At 40.1% G+C, this 15,793-nt stretch overlaps 1 protein-coding gene across 7 annotated transcripts in view; it reads left to right on the top strand.

The window, feature by feature from the left end:
* ABCC4 (ATP binding cassette subfamily C member 4) overlaps positions 1–11,626 on the top strand; it is a 275,943-nt gene extending 264,317 nt beyond the window's left edge. For all 7 annotated transcript variants that reach the window (XM_036249556.1, XM_036249555.1, XM_036249559.1 and 4 more), the window contains one exon: positions 9,994–11,626. In XM_036249556.1, coding sequence (XP_036105449.1) covers positions 9,994–10,101 — 108 coding nt within the window. In that variant the 3' untranslated portion in view covers positions 10,102–11,626. The remainder of the gene's footprint in view (positions 1–9,993) is intronic.
* Positions 11,627–15,793: the final 4,167 nt, after the last annotated feature.

Here is a 15,793-nt window from a genome sequence, read left to right as displayed (position 1 = left end):
GGACTTCAACACGTAAACTTTGAGGGGCCGCAGCTCAGCCCTTAACAAAGGGTGAGTGCCCGCCATTCCTTCTCTGCCATCGTGAAGCAGACCTACACGGAGGTTTTGGAACCTGCTTTGTTCCAGTGTGTAACAGAGGTGCTGTTTTACCTACTCGTGACATCACCAGATGCAACTCGAAAGTTACAAAATCCTCATGTCCTAGATTCTCAGATCCCAGAACAGTTAGAATAGGTGAAAGATGCACTTAGTAGCCAATGGGCTTTTGTGTCACCTGAGCCCCAGAGTCCTTACCTGTAGTGCAGACCTGCCTTCTCCTGCCTCACGCGTAGTCCTCGCCGGCCCAGCTTCTTCACACTGGTGTTACAAGGATCCCACGAGAGCGGGTGTGCTCAGTGCTTTGAAGAATACAAAGCATTTCACAAATACAAAAGAATTCTTCCTGTCGATGATAAAAGCTGGATCATTTTCAAAAGGTTATGGATTGAGCCCTTTCCTCTGAGTAATAACAAAAGAAGTTTCCAAAGTTCTTCAGAGTAGCTCTCGAGACTCTAAACAATCAAAAGTTATTTGTAATAATTAGTTTTTATCAAAGGATACATGTAATGCTATAAAATTCAAAATATTTACTTTTTAATTCATTTTTTTAAATGTATAAAGAAAAAATAAGTCACTCTACACTCCTCCCAAGATGGAGCCCAGGCACCATTGACTGTTTTGATATATTCTGCACATCAACCAGAACTTGTGCACGTAAGGACTTTCTGGCTGTTAAGTACAAATGAAAGTTGATCCTTATTATTATTATTTTTTTATCTTCACCCAATGACATTTTTCCACTTTTGTTCAGATAGAGGGGGAAGGAGGGAGAGAGAGGAAAAAAAACATTGACGTGAAAGGGACACATCGAATGGCTGCCCCCCGCATGACCCCAACCAGGGCCAGGAACAAATTGCAACCGAGGTACATGCCCTTGACCGGAATCAAACCTGCAACCCACTGGTCCGTGGGCTGGCGCTCTGACCACTGAGCAACACCGGCCAGGGCTGATCCTTATTTTTTTAAATTTAATATTATATCTCAGATTATACCAGTACATATAGTTATCTCATTCTTTACTTTTTTGGTTTTTTTATGGTTTTTTTGTTTTGTTTTGTTTTGTTGTTTTTTTTAGGAAGGGGGAGAGAGGTAGAAACATCAATGTGAGAGAGAAACATCGATCGATCGGCTGCTACCTGCATGCCCACTGGAGATAGAGCCTGAAACCCAGGCACGTGCCCTGACTGGAAATTGAACCGGGACCTCTCAGTCCATGGGAGGATGCTCAATCCACTGAGCCACACTGGCCGGGCTATCTCATTCTTTTCAATGGCTACATAGTATTTATGCTTTCTCCTTCTCTACTCCCCATTTTTCCTTCTAATTAACTGAGTTTTATGCCTCCCCCCACCCCCACACACCCAAAGAAGGAACTCTCAAATGTACTTGATTTTGTATTGTTTCACAGTTGAATAGTTCTGCTTTTTTATCTTTATTAATTCCTTCCTCCCTTGGTCTATTTTATTGTTGTTTACTTCTTGAATGCATTTGTTTTCATTCTTGTTTATTAATATAAATATTTTAAGGCTGTGAACTTTTCTTTGAATATTGTTCTAGCTATATCTTATAGGTTTTGGTGTATAGTGCTTTCATCACAGTTTATAGAGATTCTGCCATTTGGTTTTGATTTCCTTTTTGATCCGAGAATTATTTGAGAAGGAGGTCTTTAAATTTTTTCTACTGATAGGGGATTTTATGTTTGTTTTCTATTTTACTCATCTGTGTTGATTTTTGTGGTCTTGTGATAAAAAAATTATTTGTACTGTTTCTATTCAGAATTAATACTTTTTGTGTTCTAGTATATAAGCAATTTTTGTGGATATTCTTTGGGCATTTAAAAAGATGGACTATTGTCTGTTTAGGGTAGAGAGTTTAATAACCTTTCATTAGATCTACTTCATTAATCACATTAGTTAGAGCTTCTCTATCTGTATTTATTTAGGTACCTTTGATGTGACTTGGACTTAGAGAGGTAAACTGTGACAAGTTCCAATATAGTTCCTGTCATTTCTGTTTTGGTAATTTTGATGTTATGATTTTCAGTCCACAGATCTTAATGTGTTGTGTTTTCACTATGAATTCTGTTTTCTACTATTATTTTTATTTTTCTACTATTTTAAAGTGCTTTTCTTTGATTCATTTAATGCTCCTGGCCCTGAATCCAAGCTGGTTTAAAACCAAAACTGAGCCCATTTTCACTGTTTTTCATTTGCCAGGCGTGTCTTTGTCTTTTAATATCAGACTATAGATGTATCTTCTGTTAATGGCGTATAATTAGTCTTAGCCCTGAGATTTAATCTGAGCCTTTTTTTTTAAACAGATGAATTTAGTCCATTTACATTTATTGAGATTATAGGAACACTTTATTTTTTTTTATTCTTTGACTCCCCTGATATACATTAACAACATATCTTCCCTTTCTTCATTTTACTGCCAAATTTTGTTTAGTTTTCCTTCTACTGTTTACCTTCAAATACTTAAAAAATAATTAAATCTCTATTTTTTCACTTGTTTTAAATGATACTTTCTCCACCTCTTAGTTGGCTAAACTTTGGGTTGTGAAATCCATTTAGTCAGTCATGACTAGCGGGCTTTAAGAAATGAAGTAGAAAAGAATAGAATGGAAGAAAAATAACAGTGTATCTTTCATATAACAGGAAATATTTCCTGAGACTCCTTTCAGTATAGATACAGATATAGTAAATCTGTACTAAATCTCAATGTAAAGTAAAATATAGGTAGTATTTGGGTGGCAGTAAAAATAAAACTCTGAAAAAACAATGTGCTATACCGTCTTTAAAGGAGGGTTCATTGGAGTTAGAATCCTTGACTTAACATATGTATAAAATATTTGTCCGCTTCTAATTTAAATTTTCTGGTTATAAAATGTTGAGGTCATCTTTGTTCTAAGGTCTTACAGCATTGTTTATTCATATAGAGAAGTCTAAGACCAAGTTAGACATAATTTGGTCTTTCCTGGATGTCCAAAGCATTTTTTCTCTATTTATAAGATGATTAGTTTTTATTGGGATATCATGTGCACTTTGGGTCTGTAGATTCAAGTCTTCTTTTATTTTTAGAAGTTTACTTGAATTATATCTTTAAAATTTGTATTTGATTAGATTCGCTTTTTCCTTATTTTATTTATTTTTCCATCACCATTTTCCCCCTATACCTTCTTCCTTCTCCACCCCACCCCATGCAGTTACCGCTGTTGTCTGTGTACATGAGTTCTTTCTCTTTTTATTTCTATTTTGCTCAATCCCTCCACCTCCCCCGCTCCCACCCCCCACCCACCAAGGCTGTCTGCCTGCTCTCTATCTGTGAGTCTGTCTCTATTTTGCTTGATAGTTCAGTCCTTCTGTAAAATATGTATGTTGTCTGTCTTCTGTCTATTTTATAAAGCTATATTCTTATAAAATAATTTCCAGTTATTTTGCTTGCTTTCTCAATCCTGCCCTCCATGTCTCACCCTGTTGTGTTTTTTTTCCAGCGGTGGCTAATCGCCTTTGTGCCGCCTTCAGTAGAACTTCCATGTATTTGATGCTTTCATTTGTATCTTTTGTTTCACCTTTGGCCTCTCTTAACTCATATTTCATTATCTTCTGTTGTTGTGCCATGTTTTCATATATTGTCAAATCTCTATTGTCCACAGGTTGATTATTCTATGACATTTCCTTTGAATGTGTTGCATTATAATTTTCTCCTGTTCAGTAACTATTTATTTATTGGTCATGTGCTTATCTTGTTCCTGACACTCACTTTTTGTTTCTGTAGTTTACAGAGCTTGTAGTACTTATTTTTTGTTACTATTGTAAAAGGTCCTATTACTGACCTTTGAATTCAGTGAGTTTTTCCTAGACCATATATTTGCAGGATAGTTGTGGCTAGGCATTATTTCAGACTAAAGAGAATTCTCTCTGCTTAACATGGAAGCACCTGTGATTCAGAGAAAGAATGTGTGTATGCATTTATGCAAGAGAAAAAATGAGACAGTATATTCATTTAGCCCTCACTCCTCCCTAGCTGCAGAGATGGGCCATTACAAAGAGACATTTTAGAATGTCTCTTTTCCTAGGTCCTTACCACTATACATCTTCGGGGAAAGATGGTGATTTTATGATTCCTTGCTGACACATCTCAGAGTTTGCCAGTTTGTTGGAGGACTGCGTTCTCCCGTGGTTGCTGAGATCTGCTCCCATAGGTGCCCTCTCTGTCTTGACAGCCCCATTGAGTTCAGTTGTATGTGGCAGTTCTCCTGAATATTTTGCCATTTGGGATTTGGGGTGACTCCTGATTTCATCGAAGATGGGCTTATTTATTTATTTATTTTTTAATCCTACACTATCCTTGCTGTTTAGGGTGATTTCTGAGAGGGTAAGGGGAGAGAAAATTCACTTTGTTTTTTTAACTTATCTTTATTGTTGAATGTATTACAGATGTTCCTCCTTTTTCCCCTATTGACTCCCTCCTGCCCTTCCCCACACTGTTGTCTGTGTCCATTGGTTATGCACTTATACATATTAGTTCTTTGGTTTATTTTTTCCCACCCCCCACCCCCTTCTCTTTGAGGTTTGTCAGTCTAACAACCAATTTGTACTTCTTTTTTTGTTTGTTTGTTTGTTTGTTTGTTTTTATCCTCACCCGAGGACATTTTTCCATTTTTTGCACAGATAGAGTGGGAGGGAGAGAGGGGGAGAGAGAGAGAGAGAGAGAGAGAGAGAGAAACATCGACATGAAAGGAACACATTGAGTGGCTGCCACCCTCACGACCAACCAGGGCCGGGGACAAACTGCAACCGAGATACATGCCCTTAGCGGGAACCGAACCCAGGTCTCTCCGGACCGCAGGCCGATGCTCTAACCACTGAGCCAAACCGGCCAGGGCCCAATTTGTACTTCTTAATCCCTTCACCTTTTTCACCCATTCCCCCAACCCTCCTCCCATATGGCAACTAAAAAAATGTTCTCTATATCTATGAGAATGTTTCTATTCTGCTTGTTCATTTAGTTTGTAGATTCAGTTGTCGGTAGATATGTATTTATTGCCATTTTGTTTGCTTACATTTTTTATCTTTTTCTTCAAGAAGACCCTTCAACATTTCACATAATAATAGTTTGGTGGTAATGAACTCCTTTAGCTTTCCCTTGTCTGGGAAACTCTTTATATGGCCATCGATTCTAAATGACAGCTTTGCAGGATAGAGTAATCTTGGTTGTAGGTTCTTGCTTTTCATCACTCTGAATATTTCTTGCCACTCTCTTCTGGCCTGCAAAATTTCTTTTGAGAAATCAGCTGACAGTCTTATGGGAACTCCCTCGTAGATAACTAACTGCTTTTCTCTTGCTGCTTTTAAGATTCTCTCTTTGTCTTGAACCTTTTGCATTTTGATGATGATGTGTCTTGGTGTGGGCCTCTTGGGGTTCATCTTGTTTGGGACTCTTTGTGCTTCCTGGACTTGTGTGTTTGTTTCCTTCACCAAGTTAGGGAAGTTTTCTGCCATTATTGTTTCAAATAGGTTTTTTATTTTTTGTTCTCTCTCTTCTCCTTCTGGTACCCCCAAGATGCGAATGAATGTTGATACACTTGAAGTTGTCCCAGAGGCTCCTTACACTATCCTCATTTTTTTGGATTTTTTTTTTTTTGCTGTTCTGACTGGGTGTTTTTTGCTTCCTTATATTCCAAATTGATGGTTTGCTTCTTGGCTTTACCTACTCTACTATTGAATCTGGATAAATTATTCTTTATTTCAGTTAGCTTCTCCTTCATTTTTGACTGTGCTTCCTTCATTTCTGACTGTTCCTTTTTTATGCTTTTGAGGCCCTCAATAAGTTCATTGAAGTTCTCACTAAGTTCATTGAGCATCCCTATAAGCAGTGTTTTGAACTCTGCATCTGTAAGGTTGCTTATCTCCACTTCACTTAGTTCTTTTCCTGGAGTTTTGTTCTGTTCTTTCATTTGGGACCTGCTTCTTTGTCTCCTCATTTTGGCTGCCTCCCTGTGTTTGTTTCTATGAATTAGGTAGAGTTGCTATGTCTCCTGTGCTTCCTAGGGTGGCCTGTTGTAGTAAGTGTCCTATAGGGTCCAGTGGCACAGCCTCCCTGATCTCCCAGCTGGGTCCTCGAGGTGCACCCCTCGTGTGGACATTACAACCTTTTGTTGTAATTGAGTCTTGATTGCTGTTGGCACATCAATGACAGGGTTTTACTCAGGCTGATCAGTTGCAAGGACTGGCTGTGCCCACTATCCACCCACCTCTGACTACCTTGGATGGTCAGCTGTGCAGGGGCCCACCACACAGAGCAAGGCTTACTTCAGCAGGGGTCTGGTACCCACGGATTCCTTCCTTGGGTGTGTCACTTGTGGAGGTGGTTGGGTGGTGGTGCTTCACAGTGTTCTGAAGCTGTCCACTGGGTGTGCTGGCTCTGGGGCCAAGTCAGCCACTGCCTGTGTTCTATCCAGGGCCACCAGGCATAAGCTACAAAGTGATCTGCAGATGGCTGCTTCTTGTGCTGGGCTTGGAGGTTCCCAGGAAAAGCCAAGTTGTGAACCAAGGCTGGTGCTTCTAGTGCCAGGCCTGTGGCCACTTAACGAGAGGTATGGGGCTTGCTGAGACCAGATGCTGCTTGTTTGAGAGAATTTAGGAAAACCTGAAGCAGGATCCAAGACAGGCCAATCCTATGGAAAAGCAACTGACAACAGCTTGAGTGGGCCTGAAAGTTGGGTGGGGCAAGGCCTCAGGGAGTCACCAGGGTGGGGCCAACAGTGTGAGCCAGGTTGTTGGAGTCCCAGATATGGCAGCTGTCTGCCGCTCCAGGGAAGGGCTCACCAAAGGAACAAAGGCCTCTGACAGCACGTCTGTCCAGGAGAAAGCCCCCTCTCTATCCCTCGCTCCAGCGCCAAACAGCTCAGTTCTTCCCCATATGTCCCTGGTGCCTTTCAGGGAAGCCCCACCCCACCCCCTGTTTAATCCTTACCCAAGGACATGTCCATTGACCTTAGAGAGAAAGAGGGAGAGAATCTTCAATCGGTTGTCTTCCATATACACCCTAACCGGGGATGGAACCCACAAACTTTTGGTGTACACAGTGACCCACTGAGCCACCTGGCCAGGGTCATGCAGGGGAGCTTTTATTGCCCTGTTGCATTAAGAAGATCTAATTCCATGATGGTGGTTTTATTGACAATTGAGAGTTTAAACACTCAGTATAGTTTTAACCTATATTAGAGAAATGATAGTGAACTAAACCCAAGAGAAGGACGGGAAGAGGGACAAGAAAACTCCACTCACTGGTCTTGCATTCTTCTTGCCCTGACCTTGAACGTTTATGGCATTGTCTCCTTACTCTTCACAAACCATTTTGAGTTGTATTATTCCTCTTTGACACACGGAGAAATTAAGACAGAAGAGCCTAGGTAACTGTTCAAACTCACCGGTTAGTACTCCAACTTCCATAATCTTTGAACTACCTTTCTGCCTCCCGGGTTACCACATTCACTGAATTAAAGGTGCCTTCACTACAACTCTAGGTTCTGTAAAGACAATATCAAAAGATCCACAAAAGGGCCTCCCAGAGGTTTTGTTTTCTTCATTCAAGCTGGGTGATGCTGCTACTTTCCATGGACTAAGGGGCCACTTCTCTGAGCAGCAGCATCACCACACCCAACACTTAACTCGGCGTGTTTTCAAACTGAAGTTTGTAGCCATTAATTAGTTCCTATGAGGTAAGTCATTGTCTCATTTCACAGATGAGACAGCCAGTACGGAGAGAGGTGAAGTGATTTTTCTGGGGTCAGCAGTGTGTCCCAAAATAGAGAGTGTGATTGGCCCTCTCCATAGGCTTAGCCTATGGATGAGGACCCTGCTAACAAGGTTTCAGTTATCTCAGCCGCATTCTTAACTCGTACAGTGAAAAAGACGCCTTCTCGCGCCTCCGCTGGTAGGCACAGTACATTATGAAACTGGGCAGCAGATGAGAAAAAGAAAGGTCAAATCAAGGATTTTATACACAGGAAGCGCATTTTTAGTATTCAGTTTCAGGTATTTCAGACCATGAAACTAAGACCATTTTAGTGAAAAGTGGCTCACAATAACATATTCCTTTTTTTTTTAAGTCTTTTTCCCCCTTTTTTTAAATTGATTTGAGAGGGGGAGGGAGGGAAGGAGAGAGAAAGACAGAGACAAAGAAACATTGATTTGTTTTTCCACTTACTTATGCATTCTTTCATTCACTTACTTATGCATTCTTATACGGGTCCTGACCAGGGATCAAACTGCAACCTTAGTGTTTCAGGATGACGCTCTAACCAACTGAGCTACCTGGCCAGGGCAATAATACCATATTTTTTATAAAAAGTTACATTAAGAGGGTTATGGGGGAAGGAAGTGGCTTAATTGGGGAGGACTATCAAGCAGTAGAAAATGAAATGAATTTTCATTTGTTCTTTTGGCTGTTTTTAATTTCACCAAGAAATAGATTTTTTGGAGTACATAAAATATAACCACACAAAATATAGCTATCTTTAAAAAAATGGAGGAGGGAGATGATATAAATTAGCCCCCAAGACAGGCCTTATTTTTAAATACTTGCATTATAGTGGAAATAGCCGCAGATTTCACCCAGTGAGCTCCAGGCTTTATTGAAGGATTTCTTATTTTTCTCCTGAAGTGACGATATATAGAATTTTATATGCAGTGATGTTTTCGGAATAGCAAGTATATAAGCAACGAGAGGCAAAGTACACTTAATAGGAAGCTGGCTGTCTTAGCGCTTTTCATTCTTGTATGTGAAGTCCATTATCTCCTATGATAACTTTGTTGACAGTACCCACAAATATATTTGGAGCCGGGTTTTATAAAACAGGTCCGAATCATATGACGAAAAGACCTAGCTCATGACACATGTCAGCCTTAGAGAGATGGTACATTTTCTGTTTTAAAGACTCAAACAAAACTTTTCACATTCTTCTTTGAAAAAAAAAAATTACATTTGAAGTCCTTTTTTCACCCAAACACATTTTGAGATAAGAGCTCACAAGTCTTGACATTATTTCATTTTGTTATGCGCATCTGTCAAGGAGCCGAGATACGATACAGCCGCTAAAAACTGATGATTGCGGAACAGAGAGACCTGACAGCATTTCATTTCCTTTATGTTCTGATTATACATTTATCAGAAACCCGGTATCTCCTCTAGTTCAGCTAGAAATTGGTAGAATTCAGGAACTCAAAGGCTGGGCAAAGAACTGTCCTATTATTTGGTGTCATCTTACATTTTAAGAGAAGTTGCTTGGTTGAGTCATTGTTAAAGCTTTTGCTTCTCTTTTCATTATCGTGGCCCACTATCCACAGATCACATTTCTATAGGCCCTATAACTGCTTTGCGGCACAAATTAAACGCTGGGACATTTCCCACATACACGCCCGTGTTTCAATATGTGTCAATCAGAGTTTATAAAATATAGGGATTACAACCTGATATTAACATCCAAATCTATTGTGCTCATTTTGTGTGTGAAAATGAGAAACCCTCGTGCAGACGCGAGATTTCCCAGCCTCTTTGTCACCCTGTTTTTTAATTTATCTCCAGGTTTGGAGTCAGTGAAATGATTTTGCTTATCAATTTAATGTAGCGATAAAACCTATCTGTGAATCGGAATGATCAGAACTGAAGTGGATCTACAGGTTGCTTGGCATCAAGCCCAGCCCCACGGGGGGTGTCAATGGGGCTACTGTATAGGTCTGTGCATCCCTGTATTGTTTTAATTGTGCCTCTGTGAGTGATGATTTGCGTCCCATGAAGAAGCGAACATAGAGATGTATTACCAGAGGGAGGAGGACTTTAAAACTCTGAACGTGCCCATTTTATGCCTGTCTTTTTTTATGATTACAGGTGTACTTCAGAAGGAATTATCCGGATATTACTCAGAACGGCCATGTGGCTGCGAGCACGTCTAATGGACAGCCCGCTGCCTTCACTGTTTTCGAGACGGCACTGTGATTCCACCACGACGTCGAGAGTTTTCCAGTCGTTTGGCACTGTCTGAACTATGCTTTTTTCTACATTAGCACCAAATATTTACACAAACAAGACGTTAGTTTATTTGGATCTTTCCTCCAACTTCACCCAATGATTCCAAGCTCTAACAAAATTACTGTTATTTATATTTATATGTTATAGTATGTCTTTTCTGATTCAAATCAGGAGTGCAGGCCACCAATAAAAGCTGTCTACCAGGTTTTGTGCCTTAAGAGACTCAGAGCCAAAGCACATTTTTTTTAACTCTCCACCCAAACTACATATTACTTTACAGTTATGTCAGGGATTCTATTTACTTGAAAACTGTGTGAAGCTGCCATTTTGTCTTAGCACGTTCTTTAACGTACCCAGGGTCTGTTTGCTCCCTACAGGCCCCTGGCTAAAATAGTACAGATAAAACATAGGAAAAATAAAAACTATAGTTCAGTGTAGGTGGCGTTATCATAGGGAGAGTCTACACCCCTACCTCCCCCAAATATAGTTAAAACATAGAAAGGCAATATTTAATTATATGTTCTAAAAGAAAAGGAAGAGAAAACAATGCTTTCTCAAAATAGGGGCCCTTATAGGTTATTTGATAAGGAAGGACACAGTGTGATCATTGATCTTTTAAATGTGCATGACTTTGACATGGTAACTGTTGCAGTTTTAGACTCAGCGTGGTGATATTTCAAAAAAAAAGTCCAAACTGCCCATGCGAACGGTAATTCCTGAATGTGTAGTAGTACTCTCATTTGGAGTTCTGGTTTACTGCCGGCTTGCCTTCAGTTGACCGGAAACTTTTTGGGTTAGCCTTTATTGAAATGCCTTCTAAATTGCATGCGTAGGCTCTCTTGAATTGGTGAGAAAAAAAGAAAAGAAAACCATTGCAAACATTGACTGTAATTACACAGTATATTCTCAGGATGCACCCAAAAGGTTCACTTTTATGAGCCTACACAGGTTAGTTTACATTTGACCACTAATAGCAGTTTGTTTAGGTCTTTCTGACCAGTAAATCAACAAACCACAGTACTTCCTGGGGCCTGCTGCACTTTCTCTGAACGGTGGGTCTTTCGTTTTCTTGATGGTGATGGCTATGGTATGCTGAGTTCAAGTTGCTAAGGTCTGAGTGTCGTGGTGTTGAGTGGATGCTCGTGACCTCTCAGACTAAAGTGCAACTACCCTCAAGTGCATATATTAACATATATGCCATCATAAAGCAGGTTTTTGGACTCTTCAACAGAAACATGTTTTATAGACTCAAGCCTTAACACACACACACACACACACACACACAGCAAACTACCAAAATGCACTGAGAGTGCCGTAGCTGCTGAACATTTTATATCTAGAAACAATATGGTTAGTATTGTGCCCAGTAAACGAGTAAGTTGTTTAATAGTATTTCAGGAGACTGAAATGACAACAATGGTAATAGTGAAGTTGGTTGAAATCGTGGAAATATTTTAAATGTGTGTGTGTTTATTTTATGTTTAGAGGTTAAAGGTGTTTAAAAAATGTTTCTGTTTTGTTTCTGTTTTACTGTCATCATAGTTTTTAATGAAACGAAGTTCAATGGAAATAAATGACAGTTTTCATCTTCATTTGGAAGTGTGTGTTTTTGTTCTTAGATTACTGACTTGTGTGCCTGCTGTTGAAAGGTGGTGCGTTTTCCTGAGATCAAACACGAGCGTCCGTTGCTGACTGGGTCTCTTGATTAATCGAGTGTAGCAGATATTCTAAGCAGATGGGTTGGTTTCAGACAGGTTGAAATAGTTGCTATTGAAGCAAACCCAGTTGTACCACTTCCAGGAAAAAGGAGAGGGTAGCCTATGCCCTGTACTTGAACAAGTATTAAATCTTTGAGGTTTTGGGGGTTTTTGTTTTGTTTTGTTTTCTTTATTGATTTTAGAGAGAGAGGAAGGGAGAGAGAGATGGAAACATCGATGAGAGAGAACACTGATTGACTGCCTCCTACATGCCTGCGCTGGGGATTTGACCCACAACCTGGGCCTGTGCCCTGACCAGGAATCGAAGTGGCGACCTCTTGGTGCATGGGTCGGTGCTCAACCACTGAGCCACACCAGCTGGGCTGTTTTTTGTTTTTTGAAAGGTGTCTTTGCCCTAGGCTAACAAGAAAAACCTATTGCTGCTACATTTAAAACACTGGACATCTGTAATAATGTGAACAATAAAAATAAAATATAATTTTTAAAATAAAATAAAACACTATAGAATATTGGTTCTCAAAGTGTGATCCCTGGCCTGGCAGCATTAGCATCACCTGAGAACTTGTTAGACATGCAAATTCTTTTTTTTTTCTTCATCCTCATCCGAGGACATTTTTGCATTCATCCTCAGATAGAGCAAGAGGGAGAGAGGGAGGAAGAGAGAGAGAGAGAGAAACATCGATGTGAGAGAGACACATTGACTGGCTGCCACCCACACAACCCCAACTGGGGCTGGGGACAAACTGCAACCGAGGTACATGCCCTTAGCGGGAACCGAACCCGTGTCTCTCCGGTCCGCAGGCTGACACAGCCAAAGCAGCCGGGGTTGCAAATTCTTGTTTCTTACTCCATGTCTACTGAATCAGACACTCTGGTGGTAGGGACCAGTAATCTGTGCCTTAACAAGCCCAAAGGGGTGATTCCGATATAGAATAAAGTCTGAGAACCAGTATTGAGAAGCCAAAAAACTCCTGAAACTCATTAAGAAAAACACAGAAAAGCCGGATTGAGAAATGGACACAGAGACTGCATAGGCACTTCACAAAAGAGACTATCCAATGGCCAACAACTGGAAAAGTGCTCGCTCTTGGTGGTGACCAGGAAAATGCAGACTGAAACCACACTGAGCTACCACTACACACCTACTAGAACAGCTAACAGTAAGGCTGAGAACACCGATCAAGGGCCAAGGGAGCAGGGAGAACTCCCATGCACTCCTGTGTGTATAATAAAGTGTATTTTGAAAAAATGACTTTGGAAAACAGCCGGACAGCATTTACTCCAGCTGCACACCATGTGATCCATTCATTCTACTCCGAATGTATACCCGTGCGCTAAGAGGTGTGCTTAAGGATGTTCCTAGAAACATAATTCCTAATAGCCCCAAACTGGAAATAATCCAAATGCTCACCAACAACAGAAGGAAAATAAACTGTGATGTGATGTAATAGAAACTCCACAGCAATGAAAGCTTTTAAATTACATGAACAACACAGGTGACTCTTACAAACTTAAGCCTGACCCAAAAGAATATGTATGATTCCATTTATATAAAGCTCAAACATAGTCATATCTAAACTTTAGTGTTCAAAGTCAGAAGAGTTCTTCACCTTGGGAAAGTGGAAGGTGTTGGCAATTGGGTTAAATAAAAGGGGAGCTTCTGGGATGCTTAAAAATGTTCTTTTTGGAGGGGCTGGGTGGTGGTTAGAACAGCCGTGGGCTTTTGTTTGCTGCACTTTCCTGTTGCATGTCATACTTCACAATTGAGTGAAGTAAAAATAAAGTTCTTAGCCTGTTTTTCTTTTAGAATCTTACTGAAATGCAGTGGCTTAATTGTCTAAAATGGACTAATCTGCATCTGGGAAATTATTTCTGCGTAAAATATGAGTCTGTTTAAGTGTTGTCCTGTGGTCCATAGCGAATGGCCTCATTGGAAGCTCTATTTTCTCTAACCAATTAATAAAATAAATTACACTTCCTTTCTCCAATTCCAGGATAAGTACAAACCCAAGGAACTAGAAGGACTTTCTGAATTCTCTTTTTTTAAACCACTTTATTGAGGTATGATTAACATACAAAAAACTGTACATATTTAATGTATACAATTTGATGAATTTGGAGATAAGTATAGACCATGAAACCACCACAATCTATGCAATAAAATTATCCATCAACTCCAAAAGTTTCTTTCTGCATTCTTGTATAATTTCCATTAGCATGAATGAGATACAAATAAATAAAAATAAATCTAATGCTAAATGCTTTTGATAACACTATACAGGGTTGGTGTCTTAACTTGTGAAGAGACAGCTTACACCAATTTAATGAGGCAGTGAGTTAGACCTCTAAGTGTTATGGCAGTTGGAGTAGTTAACTGTTAATTTATCAACAGATTAACTTGCCCCTATGTAAGCTGATGAAATCTGTTTTTCTTTCTGATGGTTTGGAAATAACTAGAGGCTCCTCTCCTCAAACCTCCGTATCTGTTTCACATCTAATTCTGAAAAGTTTAATATGTTCAGAATCTGATGCCCTGAAGTGTGTGAGATTTAGCACCTGGAGATGTGAGTCACTTCCTATAACCAAGTCTGTCTGGAGTGTTTTCAAGATTCACCTTTACCTGGAGTGTATGACATCTGGACACTACATTGCAAGAGAAAACGTCCTTGTCACTCTGTGATTGTAGTTCAGGGACTGGACAAACGTATACTTGACTAAAAGGAAAGAGAGAGAAAGGAATCTTTTCACATGGAACAAAGAAAACTAAGAAAGTTCAAATTAAAACAAAAAACTCTTAACAACCATGTTTATAGTCAATGTAGTTTAGTTACCAAATGACCTAATTCTCAAAAGTTCATTTTGAGAATGAAATTGAATAAGTGTGTGTCAAATAAAGGAAATCACATCTGTTCCAAAAATAATACTATGAACTACATTATTTCACAAGTACAGACTAAAAAATAGGTTTCCTCAAGAAGTACAATAAATAGATTAATTTCCACAAAATGTGGTATATGTGTTTTAATGCATGTTGATCCTTATCAAATTGAGGATTTTTAAACCAAAACACTGCCACATTCACACACAGAGTCCTTTCCACCAGTTTATATTTTAGGATTTAGAAATAAAGAATGCATATAACCAATAATCTCCAAATGAAAGTCCCCCGGAAGTGCTGGAATCTTTTCTGATACCTGCTGTAGTTTGGTTCTGTGCATCCAGCCGAAGATGGAGTGTATGTTCAGGGCGTTTATTAGGGAGCGCCGTTGGGACCAACACTTACAAAATGAAGAGGGAAGAAGCAGGGTAGGTCAAGGGGAGAGAGCCAGCTGGCGTGCGGGCCAGGCCACCTCAGCTGCGCCCACTGGGAGCTCTGGAGCTGGATGGCCCATGAAGACTGTCCTCTCAATGGCCAGGTGTTTATACCGCCACCTTGGTCATTTGCCTGCAGGCTGCCTACTAGCAGCTGGGGCCACAGTCCGTGAAGGGAGATGGGCAGCCCATCTCCGTGTCCACCACAGTATGTCACAGGTCCAGAGGGAGATAATTAGCATGTATGGTGGCAGAAAGTTCTTGGTGATGATATGAAGTAAAATGGCTGATTAAGACCACAATACCCTGTAGTCTGAAAGTAGAGACGAAAGTCCGTGTAGGGCCAATAACTTCATGCTCTGGAAAGCCATCTTGTAACCAGTTTCCATCCTAGGTAATTCCTGTGTGTTTCTCTATTACCACAACCACCTTCATGTGTTGAACTGAACTACACTTAGTTTAGTGTCCTGTTGTCACCATCTTGAAAGGTTTAATGTTTAAACAACGGGGCCTGCTTTTCCCATCTTGTGCGGCACCCTGTAAATTATGCGGCATACCTCGGTTACCAGTATTTATGGATGGCCTGTTTCCTCACTGAACCGAGCTCTCTAAAGACTTGAACTGTGCCC

This window comes from Molossus molossus, unplaced genomic scaffold, assembly GCF_014108415.1.
Source record: "Molossus molossus isolate mMolMol1 unplaced genomic scaffold, mMolMol1.p scaffold_m16_p_9, whole genome shotgun sequence".
NCBI classification, from domain to species: Eukaryota; Metazoa; Chordata; class Mammalia; order Chiroptera; family Molossidae; genus Molossus; species Molossus molossus.
This window is presented reverse-complemented; position numbering and strand designations above follow the sequence as displayed.